Genomic DNA, 17,031 nt, shown 5'->3' on the forward strand with positions numbered 1-17,031 from the left:
TCCTCCTCCTCCTCCTCCTCCCAGGCCCCAGCGCGTACCAGCCTGGTGCTTCCGAGGCGGCCTCTCGTGCGATCAAGGGCGCGCGCGGCTGGGAGAGCGACTCTGGGCCCCTGCTCTCCGCGCGGGAGTTCGGAAGAGAGTGGGTCGCCGCCGCCCGAGGGCGAGAGCGCGAGCGGAGCGGGAGGAAGGAGCGCTCGCTCGCCTGCCGCCTCGCTGCCTCCCCGGCGCTCGCTCTCCCGGCTCCTAGGTTTGCTGGCTGCTCCTCCCACCCGCGCCCGCCTCCTCGCTCGCTCGCTCGCTCGCTCCAGCCGGTTTCCAAGCGCCGCGGTGCGCTCGGTCCGCTGCCGGGCGAGGGGCCCCGGGGCTATCGCCGAGCAGGGGGCGGGGGTCCGGGCAGAGCGCAGCCGGCCGGGGAGGGGCCATGTCTGGCGCGGGCGCAGCGGGGCCCGTCTGCAGCAAGTGACCGAGCGGCGTGGACGGCCGCCTGCCCCCCTCCGCCACCTGGGGCGGCGCGGGCCCCGGTGCCGGGTGCCCGGAGCCCGGGTCGCGCGTAGAGCCGGCGCGATGCACGTGCGCTCGCTGCGCGCCGCGGCGCCCCACAGCTTCGTGGCGCCCCACAGCTTCGTGGCGCTCTGGGCGCCCCTGTTCCTGCTGCGCTCCGCCCTGGCCGACTTCAGTCTGGACAACGAGGTGCACTCGAGCTTCATCCACCGGCGCCTCCGCAGCCAGGAGCGGCGGGAGATGCAGCGCGAGATCCTCTCTATCTTGGGCTTGCCGCATCGCCCGCGCCCCCACCTCCAGGGCAAGCACAACTCGGCGCCCATGTTCATGCTGGACCTGTACAATGCCATGGCGGTGGAGGAGGGCGGCGGGCCCGACGGCCAGGGCTTCTCCTACCCGTACAAGGCCGTCTTCAGTACCCAGGGCCCCCCTCTGGCCAGCCTGCAAGATAGCCACTTCCTCACCGACGCCGACATGGTCATGAGCTTCGTCAACCTCGGTGAGTGAGGGCAGGAGGGGGGGAGCGTCTCGGTCAGGAGGCGCTTCGGGACCGGGAGGGGGCCGCTTCTTACATCCAGCCCGCCCATCTTTACACTCCGGGGCCGTTTGCAAAACCGCAGTGCCTGGCCGAGGGTGTCCTACTCCCTGCCCCAGGGGACCCCAAGCTGAGCGCGCCCCAGGTAGGGCGATCCGGGCTCGTTTGGCCTGTGGGAGTTCCGCGGAGGAAAGGGCTGGTCCGAAGCCTCCTCCGGGTTAAGTCGGCGGCCGCACCTCTGGGGCTGGAGGCGCCGGGCCGGCCGCGGCTCAGTTCAAAGCGCGGGGCTGGGTCATGTGAGCTGTGCCGGGCCCGCGCGGCCCCTGCTACCTGGATTGAAAGGGCCCTGCTAGGCGAAGCTGCCTTCCCGCCCTTTTCGGGGCCCCTCTCAGCCCTGTCTGGACCTGGCATCGCAGGCGTCGCGCCCCCTTCCCCGCCCGGGCCAGCCCTACCTGTCCCCTCGCGGTGCGCCCGCCTTAGCGTGCCGCGCGCCGTCAGTGTCTCCCGGCCCCTCTCCTTGCGACCGGGCGCTCGCCCCGGCTCTCAGCTCTCCTGGCTGGGGCTGGGGAAGAAACGGTGCCATTGGGAGCGTTCTATTTTAAATATTTAATGATAGGTCCCAGGCGGGCAGAATCCATTTTCAGCATTTATCACGTGTGGCGCGCAAACCACGGCTTTCGGCGATGGAGTGGCGCGGGATCCCGGAGCAGACTCTGCCGGGGACGGATGGGGGGCACCTGGCTCACTCCCGGAGCCGCAGGGGCCCCGGGGACCGGGGGCTGGCGCTACAGCCGGGGCGCGGTGGCTCCTCCTCCCTCGGCGCACGCACATTCACCGGACTTGCTCAAACTAACCCCCGGCAGCGCGCTGTAGGACTGATGGTCAAATATTTGGTTTCCGAGATAACACGCCCCGATAGTGCTGTTTCCTGAGCCCATTTCATTCTACGTGTGTAACTTGCTGCGAAAATCCGAACGGAGTCGAGACAGCAAACTCACGCCCACGGGCGCCGTGTTAACAGCGCCGGGATATTGAAGCCCCCAGTTGGGGGGCTTAGGGCGTGGGTGGAGGCGCGGGTAAGCTTCCAGCCCCAGATAAGGCCCGCTGGTGCCCGGGTCGCCATTGTCTGCCCTTAATAATAGCCAAGAATCAACGGGTTTCAGAGAGCAAGGGCTGGGGGGTTTAGATGCCAAAATAACTTCAAGAAAGTTTAAATGATACTAAGCAGCTAGAAGGAGGCAGCTCCGTATGTCCCGATTTAGAACAATCTCTAAGATGTATGAGGTGGAAAAAAGCAAGGTGCAGATCCGCGGGGGTACATATGTGCTTGCGGATCATCTGTTCCCACTGGAAGAACGCACCGCGGACTGGAAATAGATTTGACTGGGGGGCGGGGCAGGACTGGGGCTGGGGCTTGGGAGTGGGAGCTGGGGTCTGATTTCTGATTTTTCATGGTTTGCACTTTTGTCTGTGATTTTTTTTTCTCACAATGTGTATTTATGACCTATACCAGAAACTGAAGAAAAATTCCAAATCTGTATCTGTGTATCTATGTATATGTGTGTGTGTAAATTAAAGCAGGGCTCTATAGCTGTCCTGAAGCCCATGGTTCGACCCCCCCGCCCCCGCCCCCCCCCCCCCCCCCGCCTGCCCCAGGCCCTTTCTCTGGTGAGGGATTTATGGTATCTTCTGTTCTTTTGGGTACCCGTGACTCCCGGTGAATGCAGCAGGTCCCAGTGGTGGCCTTCAGAGACAGGCTGGGGTCATTAAAAAGGCTAATGTAAGCCCTGGCTTCTGCTAACCCAGGGCAGAAAAGCACCCTGCTTCTATGGACCAGCAACGTGGTCAGGACTTCCTCCCCCTGTCCCCCCACCACCCCCAGCCCAGAGCAGGAGAAGGTTGCTGACTGGGTACCTCTGGGAACCTTGGGGCAGCGCCGTTTGCTCCCCCTCGCTGGTGGGAGCAAGCCGGGACTTGTTTGGGAAGGCCACAGCTGGATGGTTCTCCTCCTTCGGCTGTGCACACACCTTTCAACCCGTTAGCCCCATTTCTTTCATCTTGAAAGGACAAAGACCAGCTTGTCTGAGCCTCTTAATCAGTTCGGCTGGCTTTGGGCTTTGTGGGACAGTCCTGACTTTCTCAGGTCTTGCTTTCTGGAACATCACTCCAAATTAGATGGCGCAGTGGCTTTTAACAGAGTGCGCTGACCTTGTTTTCTTTCCCTCGCCGTCCCTAAAACTCGAGGTAATTAGTTGGGGGAAGACCTGGCCTGCCATTTGGCAAGATTCTGCCTGCAGATCCTTTAAGGGTGGCCTTTCATTTCTGCTCAGCAACGGTGCGGGAGAAGTAAACTGCCTGTCCCCTCCGTTCTGTCCAGGGCTGGGGAGTTTCTTCGTAGGAGGGGCCTGGGGGTGGCATTGGGGGTGGAGGGGAGTGTGTAGGACACCAAGGAAGACCAGGGAAGCTAAGTTTGCTGAGGAAGCACACTGTTTTTCCTTGGGTTGCAAATCGTAATTGATCTGTAACATACAAAGTTTTCTAAAAGTGCGTTTAGTCTCACACGTCATCCAATTATAAGAAAATGTCATTCGTCCCTATCAGATCATCACTTGGTAACCCTCGCAGGGGCCCTGGGGCGACTTAGTGGGGGGCTGCTGGCTCTCTCCACTGCCCCCCTCCTCCCTCCATTGCATACCGATGCTGTCCTGCCCTGCTTGGGGGACCTCTGACCAGATCCTGAAGGCTTTTGCAGACCTGGTGCGTTGATTCTTTCTTCTGTCTGCAGCCAAACTGGTTTTTGTTCCTCTAAGTCGTTCTCCTTGGAATTCAAGCTTTCTGCCAGGCTGAGTGGGATCTAAACTAGAGAGGGAGCTAGCGGAGAATATAGGACAAAACCAGATGCCCCAGCTTCTGACAAAGACCAGCCTGTCCGATGAAGCCCCGTGTGATGCTAGCCGAGTTACACAGGGGGACCCACATCTCGGCCGGGGCTCCTTCGGTTCAATGGCGAGATTTGCAAACTGCTTTGGATTAACAAGCCCCCGACTCTTCTGTGTAGGCTTAATTTTGGAATTCGAAACAGGCTACCCCCTCTGAAATTGTCCCCAGGCAGTGTGAGTTCTGCAGACCGAATCCGCCAGAGCCCCTTACTACTTCCCCCCTCTCTGGAGAAATCCTGCAGCTCTTTTTGGAATCTTCAAAAAGCAGCCGGCTGGCATTAGGGGTGTGTGATGCGTGTTCCTCTCTGGCCCAGGTTATGAAAGAACCAAATTTGTTTTAATCTTCGAAGTTCAATTAAAAAAAAAAAAGTTGGAAACCGGTCATTATCAGACTCAGTGTATAAAAGTGGCTTTTGTTAACGTAGCTGGGGAGCAGGAGAAGGCTGTGTAGCTTTTGCTTTAGACCGTCTGGCTGTCCGTTTTGTTGACAAGTGTTTGGCATGAAGATCTCTCCTCTTGCCCCTTCAGAACAGGCCCTACCACTGTAGAGTATTAGAAAAAGATTCTGTTACCGTTTAAAAATTTCCTTCAGGGAGTGCTTCGTGAAAGGAGCCCTGGGCTGCAGGCATTTGCAGCTGTAACCTGGCTTGTGTTAAAATTTGGAAGGGGCTGTTCCACATTCCAGCACTTGGAGCAACGGCCCTCACTGGTAAGCAGCCAGAGGTTAATACAGATGTCACACAGGCTTCCCTGCTTGCTTGCTGCAGAGTGCCTACGCTCCAGCGCAGAGAGCCCCAACAGCTGTGTTTTTAGCAACCCTTTCAAAATCACTTCTTTCAAACCTCATTTTCCTGGTTCTTAAATCAAAGATCTTCTCCACACCGCCCCCCCCCCCCCCCCGCCCGGACCCCGCCTTTTCCCAAGGATATATCTGACCCGGATTTGAACTTTGTTGATCTTCTTTGTACTTCCCTTCTGGAATCGAAGCAGGTTAAGGCCGAGCCCTGGATGCCAGCCTATGGGGCTATTTTTGGTTTTTATTCCAAGGGCCCTCATTTGGTTGTGCAGCGGTCCACCCGAGGTGTAAGGGAGGTGGCCCAGGTAAAGCTCGATTTCTGGGCAGTAAAGGGACGATTCTGTGAATGCCCAGAGAGAAGGGGCTCGCCAGCCGCGGTCCGGGCCCTTTCATCGCCTAGTAGGGCTATCAAACCTCCGAGAGATAAACACAGCTGGTGTCCGATCCCCTGACCGCTGGGATGCCTGCGATATGAGCGAATGTCACATGCCTGCTGCACTCAGAGGCAAGTGATGACTTCATTCCAGGGAGAGTCCCATCTAAGTTGATTGATCGCCCCTATCGCTTTAATATCTTTTTTTCCCTATTGGGTAAGGTCATCTTTGGCCCCTTGCAAGAATCAGCATGTCCTAACCCTTCCCCAGTCCCCACCCTCCGCAGCCTGCCCATCCATTTTGCCGGATGAACATGTAGAATGGAGAGCCCGACTGGCTGGCCGTGTTAATTTTTTGGCCATCACTCTTCAGACCTAGCTGGGGGCTGTCGACACACTGTTTCTGGCAGACTGCTGCGACGCTTCGCCTTAATGCACGCTGGCAGTGTCTCCGGGGTTAGGGCGCAGGCAGGGATGTGTGGGACCTGTCATGTTATTGTCAGAAGGAATGCGAGGATTAGCCTTTAAAACGTGGTGGTGGGAGAGTGCTGCAGCTGTGTACACTTATTATAAAAGACTTAAGTCCCACTGGTAAAATCAATATATTGAGTTGCACGACCCTCTGCTTTTAATTAGTTTGAATCAAATGCGCCGGTGCCATTTTGCCTCCTCTCGCCTTCATGGGGTGAGGAAATACCAATATTTACATAGAAACTGTTAATTTGTGGTGAAAATGATAACACATTTAGCTCCACACGCCCGAACTGCTCGGACTGGATGGATCCCAGAGCAGCGTGGCGTTGCGGGGTGATGTCCCCGGGGCGCGGGAGCAGGGGCGGGGGCCCCGGGAATTCAGGTCCCCGGGACTCCGGGGGCCGCGCGCAGGTGGGCACATCCGTGGGCGAGGTGCCTAGGGAGGCTGGGCTTCTAAGAAACGAGCCGATGCTTTCATTGCGAGCCAGAAACGTTGGGATTCACCCACATCTTCTACAAGCTTCCCTCCGAAGCATTCTTACAAAATCGTTAAGCGGGCGCTTGCCTCTTTGGTCGTTTCCAGTCCTTGCGCCCAGCATGCCGGGTCTTTCGGACCGGGCAGCTCAAGGCGTAGCACTTTATTCCACAGCTTCAGATGTTTTCTTTCCAATTCCTGAAACAGTTTATAGAGGAAGGGGAGGGGGGTTTCTTTTCGCTGCAAACCATCCCGTGTCTGACGAGGGCCATTATGTGAACCGTTTGGTATTAGCTGTGTGTTCAGCTGCAGTTGAAGTCTGCGTTTTGCAGGGACTGGCATTTGACAAATACTATTTGACAAAAATGTGACTTGGTATTTCTTAATATGGAACAGATATTTTGCAGTTAACCTTCCCCGACGAGAGACGGTGCGAACCCAGTGTGTAATGGCAGTGTGGACCAGCAACGGTGCTGCCGCTGTGCATTCTGCCCCCCCCCCACCCCCAGGGGAGTGTTTATGATTTGGGGGAATATGAGGGGCGCATGAAGTTTGACACTTGTGAGCAACTCCGAGAAGCATGTGCGATGTATCCTTTCAACATTTGTGGCAGAAGGCATTGTTGGGAGCCGCGCAAAGCCTTTGCTGATCCGCGTGGAGTGGATTGAATTAATGACAACTCGGAGAGCCCCAGTTTTAGGGTAATTGCTTTATTGTTTTGGAGCCAGGGTGCTTATAATCCGGTTCCTGTACAAACATGTTTAACGTGTGTTAATGCATTTCCAAACCAGAGCCTCTCAGCACAACCCTGCTTTCCATTAATTGATGTCGGTAGCATGGTACAGTATTTCAAAGGGCTGGCCAAGTATAAACTGTGTTTCCAATTTCCTTCCTTTCCTGTGTTTGGAATGCCAATGTTAATTTGTTCCCATGCAGGAGAGGGGGCTGCCAACTGCGGCTTTCTATAAAGGGCTTCACAGTGAAGGCTTCCAGCCCTCGCCGATGCTTGGGGCTGCCTGGCCAAGTTTCCTGACACTTTGCAGCTAATTCTGGGTGATATATGGAGTGGGGGGTTGGGGGCTTCACCGCCGTGTAACGGAAGTTCTCGGTGACAGCCGAGGGTGTGACTTGGCAAGGGAGAATGGACCGGCATCCACAGCGATTCTCTTTTGACACAGCTTAAACCCATGTGTCTGTTTCCACTATGGGTGCCTATTAGCTGTGTGAACTTGAACTAGTTTCTTAACATCTCTGAGTGGGTCTCCTCTTTTTATAAAGGTGGATAATAATTCCCTCCTTCGCGGAGCCTCATGAAGACAAAAAAATTGTATCACGCTTGCTGGCACACAGTGGGGGCACAATAGACAGTGGCTCCTGTTTTATTGTGGTGACCGCATCACTGATCGCTTTGCTGTATCAGTCCAAATATTAGGGTTTTTTAAAAAAGATTTTATTTATTAATTTGACAGAGAGAGAGATCACAAGTAGGCGGAGAGGCAGGAGGAGACAGAGGAGGAAACAGGCTCCCCGCCGAGCAGAGAGCCCCATGAGGGGCTTGATCCCAGGACCTTGAGATCACGGCCTGATCCAAAACCCAGAGTCTGATTCTTAACCTACTGAGTCACCTGGGTGCCCCAGATATCAGTTTTTAAATACTTAACCTTAAAGTATTGAGATGAAGCCACCCATGTTATTTTAAAGATGTCTAGCGAACGGCCTCCCAGATGCGTGCGCGCGCGCGTGTGTATGTGTGTGTGTGTGTGTGTATGTTTGCACAGACACATTTCCTTTTTTCAGAGGTCCTGGAAGTTTGGCTGAGAAGACCCAACTTATTTGAGGACAGAGTATAAGGCAGACTCTTTCTCTTGCTTTTAGCATCTATGGCTATCTAAAAATGTTATCACGAGGCAAGCTGAGACTTGAGTCAGGGGTACCTGGGAACTCTCTGTACTATCCTTGCAACTTCTAAGTCAAAAATTATTCCAAAATAAAAAGGTTTAATTTTAAAAAAAGCACACGACTGAAGTATTTCTTCCCACCCCTTCTGGAAGATGGTCAAAGTACAAATTGTCTTCTCCTTCAAGGGAGCGACAAGCCCAAAAAGCATTCATTAACAGAACAGCACAGCCTTCGCCGCTCTTTATTGGAGCAGGTGCAAGACTGCCCCCCCCCCCCAGCTGAGATGGGGCCACGACAAAGCCCTGTGTCCATGCCCTGCGTTGAGAAGCCTCTGGAGACCCAGGCACGAAAGCGAACGTCTCCAGGGCCCCAAGACGAGGGGTGGGCTTAATCACTCAAGGCTTCCCGTAAATTCCCTTCAGCTCTTTCTGTACTGTTTGAAAAATCTGACTCGGTGAGTATTAGGTTTCCCAGCATCTTTGAGGTCACGTGTTGTTCTTTCACATCTTTATCTCCCCAGAGTAGCTTTCAAGTTCCAATCCTTTGTTGTCTGGCTTAATTAAATTTGGCCGTGAATAAAAACTTGCAGTGTTTCCAAAATTGAGGACTCGCATGTTTTTAAGCATCCGAGTTAGGCCTGTACAGTCTTGTAAGGCCGGCCTCTCTCTTGCTTTCATGTAGCTGGAAAAAAGAGAAAAGTGGTAAACACTTAGCACGACAGTCGGCTTTGACTGGTTCTATCATGGTCCCAGTGCCCATCTGCCTGGCGATTTAACCTTGCCAGCTGAGGCCAGCGAGGGACTGTGTGGTCTCACTGACTTGTGTTTGGCCTTTGATAAAGGACTCTTTTCTTGACTACTTTTTCAGACATTCCTGTTATCCCGTTCTTACATTGCCGTGCCGGATTCTCATGGCACAGTGCTCGGATGTTGGCTACTCGTGTGCATGAATGAGTTGAAGGTGTTCTAATGCAGCGTCTTCTAAATACTTTTTGTTTTCACGTCCCCACCAGTAAATTTCTGGGTCCACACCCTAAATAGAAATAAATCCTACCGTTTTAGTACATATATATGTATTTTTTTTACCTTAAAAAACAGAGACTAAAATATACATCTAAGGAGATAAAAACAATATAAAATTTTGACATTTGTTAATACACATTTCAACTAATTGATCATTATTAATTAGTATGAAATGATGCTTTTAGTGAACGAGACATGTTTCATTTTGTTGTCACAAATTCATTAATGTTATGTGATAGACTTTAATGTCTTTCAAAATCGTGGTTCAGCAGTTGGGGATCGGCGAACTAAAGGTCTGGTCCTGCATTTTGATTATTTTCATCCTTCATTTGTCTATTTGGACTAAGTGAAGTCCTCACGTGATTAGCAGAAAACCCCCACAGTCTTGGCGGGGCTGGGGGTAAACCCACAGAGGCTGGTTCTCTCGTATGAAGTTATGGCTCCATCGTGGGTTGGTAGGGGGCTCTGCACTTTGGTCAGGTGGGGGGTGCTCAGGTCCCCTGACTGATGGGGATGACACTGTCTCCAATGTCACCAGTTACTGTGTCAGAGGGAAAGTCTCTGAGTTGTGCCTGGGCTTTTAAAATTTCCACCTGGAGGGGAATGCTCCACTTGTGCTCCCATTTCGTTGGTCAGAGCTAGTCACGGGGTCACACCAGAAGGAAGGTCGGCGGGAAACCACAACCCTAAGCATCGGAAAGAGCCCGGGAGATGGCATCAGTGCCTGCCATCTCCAGGAAGAACATGGAACTGGGACAAAGAGATTGTTGGCTGCAACAAGATCCTTTCTTTTCAGTTATATCCACAGTTATGCAGCTCGGCTGCTAATTTCCACCTTCCCCTTTGGCCATCTGTCCTTGACATTTCCTTAATTGTGCTTGTAATATTTTCCCCATCTCCCAGTGGACCCCTCTAGCCTCCCTCAAGTGCTCGCACCCCATTTTGGAGACCAGTGTTTCTAGAAGTTTCTGCATCACTGAGGTGTTCACACGGTTCAACGAGGATAACCACGTCTCTCTATCCCCCCTTGTAAATGACTCGCTTCTTTGGGACTTGTCTTTCAGCAAAAGCGTGCGTCAGCCTTAGTCTGGTTCACGACCCTGAGAATTAAGGAGGATGCCTCTGGGGTCCTGGCTGGGGAGGTGCTTGTCCTGGCCGGGTTTCTGTGGATCCTGGAGGTGACTGCTGTGGCGTGAAGTCTTGCCCTGAATGCGACTGCTGCCTTTTCTTCCTGAGCCTCAGAGGCAATTTGTAGTGTGGGTGGAATGTTGCACGGTTGAATCTAGAGACTGAATTCACAGAGTCCGTCATTACCTAAAGGCATCGCTGAAATAAATCATAGTGATAAAGTGGGAGGGTTGAGATCTTTTTGTAGCAGCAATGGATTTACGATACCCTCCTTATTGGGCTTCTCATTGAACTCTCTCAGCCGTCTGCAACGCAAGTGGTTTCATTCCCATTTTAGGGAGGAGACGGAAGGGGCTCAAAACCTTGCATAGCTAGGAAGTGGCGGGGTTGACATTGGAATCCAGCTCCTGTTGAATGTAAAGCCGTACACTCTTTCCTCCTGGCCCTGTGGAGGTATGTGCATGGGGCGGGGGACACACAAGGAGAGAGGTGTTGAGGCCACCAAAGCACACACCGAGCCCTTGACCTTGTGGCTTGGAACACTGAAGGTAGATATAGAGATGAGCAGCATGGACCTTTCTTCCACTATCCATCCTGCTTACGATAACCCCTCCTTCTCCATCTCTATGACTTCAAACAGTTGTCAGGGCCCAGGGTCCTGAGTACCATGTACTAGGGCTCCTCCATGCCCCCCATGCTCCTCTGATGGGGGAAATCCCAGAGGTAGCTAGAGATTGGTAGTTTATGTGATCTCAAGAGAAACCAGAGAATAGAGATTGGTCGTTTAATAGCAATACCTCAAGGCGCTGGAGAACAGACCGTGAATGTACCAGAATAAATATTGCATAGTTTGTAATAGTATGAAATCACCCACAGTCTAAATGTCCCTGAGCAGGGGTTTGGAGAAATAGATTTGTATTAAACTTATTTATAAGTTTATAATAAACCAGAAGGGAATCAAAAGTCTTCTTTCTTATGTATCAATACCGATTCAAAACAATGTCAAGAGGGAGGAAGCAAGTTGCAGAAGGATGTTTAAGGTGTAACCATTTGTCACTGTGTCAAAACACACGCTCAGGACGGCACCAGATAATATTATATGTCCTTAGTGGTTCTGTACACAGTTAGTTTCTTTTTTTTTCTTTTTTTAAAAAAGATTTTATTTATTTATTTGACAGAGAGAGAGAGAGAGAGATCACAAGTAGGCAGAGAGGCAGGCAGAGAGAGAGGGGGGAAGCAGACTCCCTGCTGAGCAGAGCCCAATGCGAGGCTTGATCCCAGGACCCTGAGATCATGACCTGAGCCGAAGGCAGAGGCTTAACCCACTGAGCCACCCAGGCGCCCCCACAGTTAGTTTCACCCGGGGAACACAACAGGGGCTGCGGGACTCACACCAGCTGCCTCTGGGGAGGGGGACAGAGGAGGGCGAGAATGCAATTGGGGAGAAATTTTAAGTAAACTGACTGTTCCTTTCAGGTTTTCCCTCCCTTAAAAAGAAACCGTTAGGAAGTACACTGTGGAACACGGACAGCCGTGGGAAAACTGGTGCAGTCTGAAAAACAATCTGGAGTTTCGTTACTAGTAAGGAGAAACCAACACTGATGTTCATTTCTCCGCTTTGACAAGTGTCCCGTGGCCCTGGGGGATGTTGGCGCTGGGGGAACCTGCTGAGGGTGCTCTGGGACTCTGCACTGTCTTTACAACATTTCCGTAAATCCGAAATGATTCTAAAAGAAAAAGTTTATCACGAAGGAAGCAACCAGGATATTAACGCTTGTTAATCCTCAGCTGCGGTACCTGGATATTGGTTGCACGTCCCTCTGTGTTCTTCTTTGTGATTGATTACATTTTTCCCCAAACCCCAAGACACTGGGAAAGCCTCCCAGAGACCCAGTCTGGGAGTGTGTTCAGGGTCTCATGTCCCAAGGACCAATAACTCATCCATCTCCAGCCCCACGAGAGCGATGGGGACTCAGCTGGAGAGTGAAAACCCCAAGCAGCCATGCCTCCAGACCTTTAAAACTCTTTCTGCCCCGTTCATAAGATGCCCTGTGTGAGCACGAGAGACAGGGTGGGGAGGTCGTGTCAGGTCTTTCGGTTTTCCTCCCGGTCCTGAACTTTGTAAAATGCCCCCCACCATCTTCCCCTCTCTCAGGTTCCACTGTCTGACTGAGTTGACCTAACATTTGTTGAGAGAGAAGCCCTTAAAAATGGCAGTGGGGCCCCAGAACCTTCCAGGGCTAGTAAACGTTTATAGTGTAGAGGCACCAGTTGGTCATTTCCTTTAGGAGGAAACAATAAATGAAGCGACTTGCCTTATACCAACTTGAACCCTGAGCTCCTCGTTGTCTTAATATGCTTGGCGGGAGGGGGGGGAGGGAGTGGGAAGGGGGGTCCAGAAGTCTCTGGTTCTCTTGTGGCTCAGCCCAAGAACTGGGAAATGCCTTTTCTAGGTAGTTTAGGGCAGTTTCCCAGCCTTGACACGCCTCCGTTTTTAGCCAGACCAGTTCTCCGTTGTGAGAGCTGTCCTGTGCGTTACAAGATGTTGGGCAGTATCCCAGGCTCCTACTCGCCAGATGCCAGGGGCACCCCAAGCCTACGCGGTGAGAGCCAAGAATGTTTCCCAACATTGCCAATGTCCCCCTGCCCTGGGGTGAAGGGGTGGCAGGGAGCAAAATTGCCCCCAGTGGTGAACCACTGCTTTAGGGTAGCTTTCCTCCAAGCTGGAAATTGATTTGAGAGCCTTTGGTTCAAACCATTGGTTCATGGCAATGACTGGGGAAGCCAGCTTTTCTAGACGGATGGATTATTTTCCAGTTGAAAGGAACACAGATTGCAATCAGAATGTGAGCCTTGTCCTGGGACACAGCGCGGCCTGGGTTTGCAACATTCTAGGGACATAGATGGAGGTCACATCTCTACAGAGCAGCATCACCTCCTGGGAACCAGAACAGTCTTCCAGTACCTTTTGCCCCATGATACTAAAAGGTTATGAAACACACCCGTCAAAGTGGTTCCTCTTTTTTTGTCCCTTGGGAGGAATTAGGGCAAAAACCTCTCTTACCTGGCCTCCTCTGTCTGCAAGTAATTTACCGGGGTGGGGGGGGGGGCGCAGAGAAGCCACGTGTTGCCATGGCCACGGCCACTGTAGCTCCCTCCAGACCTGCTTCCAGCAGGGAAAGCTGCTGGCTTTAGAGCGCGGTCCACAGGCCAGATTCGAGCCTCCGTCTGTGTTTGCACAGCCTGGGATCAAGAATGTTTTTTATGTAATTTTTTAAAGGATGATAAATGATCGAAAGAATACTAGTTCACAACATTTGAAAGTTAGATGAAATTCAAATTCCAGCGTCTGTAAGCCTTGATTGGGACATGAGCACTGATGTATTGTTGGCGTCTGCTTTCCCCCTGTGGCGGGAGTGGGGTCACTGCCACAGAGTCTGTGCTCTCCAGAGCCTTGGAATACTTCCTATCTGGTGGGTTATGGAGGTCTGCCCGGGGCGCCTGGGGGGCTCAGTTGGTTCAGTGTCTACCTTCCGCTCAGGTCATGATCTGGGGGTCCTGGGATCCAGCCCTATGTCAGGCTCCCTGCTTAGTGGGGAGTCTACTTCTCCCTCTCTGTTTGACCCTCTCTCTGCTCGATCTCTCTCTCTCTCTCACAAAGATAAAATAAAATCTTTAAAAAAAAAAAGTTTGCTGACCTTTCGACTGTCTGTACCCTCTACCTGGGAAGGGATAAAAATTAAAAAATCCCGAGTTTTACCCACCCCCTCTTTGTTGCTGTGCAGATGATCAGCGACACAATGCGCTGTCTGTCCTGCTGGCCGTGCGGAGGGGCTCCTCCTAGCTTGAGGAAACTCGGATTTACGCAGGTTTCTCCTCCGATGGCTTCTCGGCGTCCGGACAGGGAGGCGTGTACCGTGAATCCCTATGAAGGCGCTTTTAGGCTCCTCCTAAATTTGCTTGGTCCTTGTAGCCTCCTCCCCATATCCCCACCCCCCAATTCTCCTAAAACATCTCAGGCGGTAGTTAAGACTGGCTCTGGGTCAGAACCTATGAGTCTAAATCCCACTTCTGCCCCTTGTAGCTTCGTGACCTTGGGCAGGTGATAATACTGTGCGAGTCCGTTTCCTCCTCTGGGTCAGTAGCGGGGCCTGGCTCCTGGGCAGCTTTGGGGGGGTCCCCTGTGAGGAAGCAGGAGGAGAGCCAAGCACGGTGCCCGAGGGGCACGAGGTGCCCAGGGCCCATACTGCCGACAGTGATGTGGTCACTCCTAGTGGGGGCAGCTCCTCTGGGCATTCTGGGCAGGGGACGCCGCCGGCTCATTCTGGGGGTGACAGCGGGGCGTGCATGTGTCCCTCACGCTGAGCTCTGCAGGGCTGGGGTCTACCAATAGCTGTGTAGCCCACGGAGAGGCGGGAAACTTGACGGTGCTCACAGGACACGATCAAACCGGGAAGCTACTTCCCTTAGGACAAGTCCTATTATCCGAGCAAGTTGCCTCTGGCTGGTTCCAATCTGTATTTATCGATGCAGGTTTGAAGGAAACACCAAACCGTCGTCAGACCCGGCACCAGCAACCTCTCAGATGTACACACTTACTGTGGGCTGGCCCACTCTTCATGAAAAATTCACAGTAAAATTGCACCTGTATTTGGTTTTTGATTTTTATTTTTGGAACTCCATTGATGTAGAATTCCATGGGGTGGCATTTCCTCTGTCCCCTCATTTCCCGATCTGAATACCTGACATTTCTCCTTTTTAAGTGAGGTCCTCCCCACAGCAGCCGTTCGCACGATTCCCACATTTGTTACTACGTGTGAGGAGAGGGGAGGTCAGGGGAGACCAGCCACTCGTCCAGCTTTGGGGACAGTGTGTGACCTCAGGCGGGTCACTGGAAGCACCGCAGCGCTCAGGGCCTCAGTTTCTACCTCAGTCAGCTTGGGCCAGAACAGAGTACCCTACCCTGGGGGGCTTAAAGCCCAGACATGGATTTCCCCACAGTGCAGGAGGCTGGAGGTCTGAGGCGAGACCCCCGGCATGGCTGGGCTTATCTCTCTCCCCGGCTTGCGGACCCGCTGCGAGCGTCCTCACAAGGCGGGGAGCTGGAGCTCCCACCCCTTCCTCTTCCCGTGGGGACACTGGCTCCTGCAGGGGACCCCTACCCTCATGACCTCATCTAAACCTCGTATCTCCTGAAGACTCATCTCTTAGTCATTTTGGGCTTAGGGCTCCAACAGGTGAATTTGGGGGGCACAGTTCAGTCCCTAGCAGTGTCCCTGTAAGGTGGGGTGGCTCAGACCTCGGGGCCTGTGGGACCAGCCCAGATAGTAGCAGGGAGCTCTCAGCAAACGGGGGCCCCTCCCGGGGCTGCCTTTGGAGCACCGTCAGCTACAGAGTCTCTTCTAGGCCCTTCCGTGAGCATGAGCATGGTGATGGGCGAGCCCCGGCTATGCTGATCGGTCTGCAGGCAGCACCTCTCCGGGACGCCTGTGAATCCCTCTCCCAACCCTGCCCGGGGCCCTCCTATGTGAGACTGCATTTCTGTAGGTGACTTCACATTTTAAAAATTATACTACTTTTTTTTACTCAACTCCCATTACAGATTTTTTAGAAGATGCATTTATTTATTTATTAAGATTTTATTTATTCGAGAGGGAGAGTGAGTGAGAGAGAGGGAGCGAATATGCGTGTTGGGGGAGGGGCAGAGAGAGAGGGAGAAGCAGACTCCCCACTGAGCTGGGAGCGGGGCATGGAGCCCAGTCCCACGACCCCGAGATCATGACCTCAGCCCAAACCAAGAGCCAGATGCTCAGCCACTGAGCCCCTCAGGTGCCCACCCGCCTCCCTCCTTCTACCTCACAGGTTTTGACAAGAGGCATGGGCGTTTAAAAAAAAGTGTGATGTTGCTGTCACCTCTTCCGGGGGAGCTAGGCTGAAGGCAGTGGACAGAAGTTGAACGGACTGAAAATTATCCTTGAAATCCCTTAAGAAGCCACACCAGAAATACACACACTGTGTCTTTGGGCGAAGACCCGGGGCCAGTTTTCCTGCTTCCATTGCACATGAGGGGGAATTTGGTTGAGGTTCAGGGCCCATCGTGGACTCAAATACTTATCTTTAACCACTAGCACCACCCTCAAGGACAGCGGATGCTGCGAGGTCTATGCTTCCCAAAGCCGGCTCCCTGCTTCAGTGGAAAGGAATGATGTCTCATTTAGGACTTGTTCTAAGTCACAGAACACCTGCCTACCAGGGGGTTCAGTGTTAAAAACATGTCATTATCTCCCATAACAGTAAGAAATCAGGGAGGTAATGCCAAGTGGGGGGTAGTAGCTCAGTGATAATCATTCAGGTATATGTGAAATTTATGCCTTACCTTCAGCCATCCTCGAAGTCCTCATGCCCATTACTTCATGGTTACAAGATGGCTGCTACTGCCCCAGACATCACATCCTCACACAATTTCATGTTCAAGGCAGGAAAAAGGGGATAGGTTCAAAGAGCTCTCCTGGCTTGCCTAGCTCTTCATTTCCTACAAGCCTCTAAAAAACTTCTCTTTAAGTCCCATGAGCCCAGCTGGTTCCTAAGGCCAGCTCTTGCTGCAAGGGACGGTGGGAAGGTATGAAACTGGCCTCTGGCCAACACGGTGGGAGGCGGGAGAAGAAAAAGTGGGTTGGAAGTGGTTGTGGGGTAGCCACTTTCAGATTATTTGAATTGTTTCTCTTTGTTGTCCTTGCCCATGTGCTACATAGTTTGATTTACAGAAGTTACTTGCACGTGTGATTTTGTTCCTCTGTGTGACAGATAGGGGCCCTAAGCTGGTTTCTTTCTGGTCTCCGAATAACAGTGTGGCATGCTGACGTGAGTTCAGACCCTCTGCAGCTCACCG

General features: G+C 52.7%; 1 protein-coding gene across 1 annotated transcript in view; it reads left to right on the plus strand.

Annotated features, from left to right (window-relative positions):
- The first annotated feature begins 429 nt into the window (after nucleotides 1-429).
- Nucleotides 430-17,031, plus strand: part of BMP7 (bone morphogenetic protein 7) — an 88,350-nt gene continuing 71,748 nt past the window's right edge. Inside the window, exon 1 of the mRNA XM_080813708.1 lies at nucleotides 430-1,000. Within this exon, the coding sequence (XP_080669834.1) occupies nucleotides 565-1,000 (436 nt within the window). The 5' untranslated portion in view covers nucleotides 430-564. The remainder of the gene's footprint in view (nucleotides 1,001-17,031) is intronic.

This window comes from Martes martes, assembly GCF_963455335.1.
Source record: "Martes martes genome assembly, chromosome: 9".
Taxonomy (NCBI): Eukaryota; Metazoa; Chordata; class Mammalia; order Carnivora; family Mustelidae; genus Martes; species Martes martes.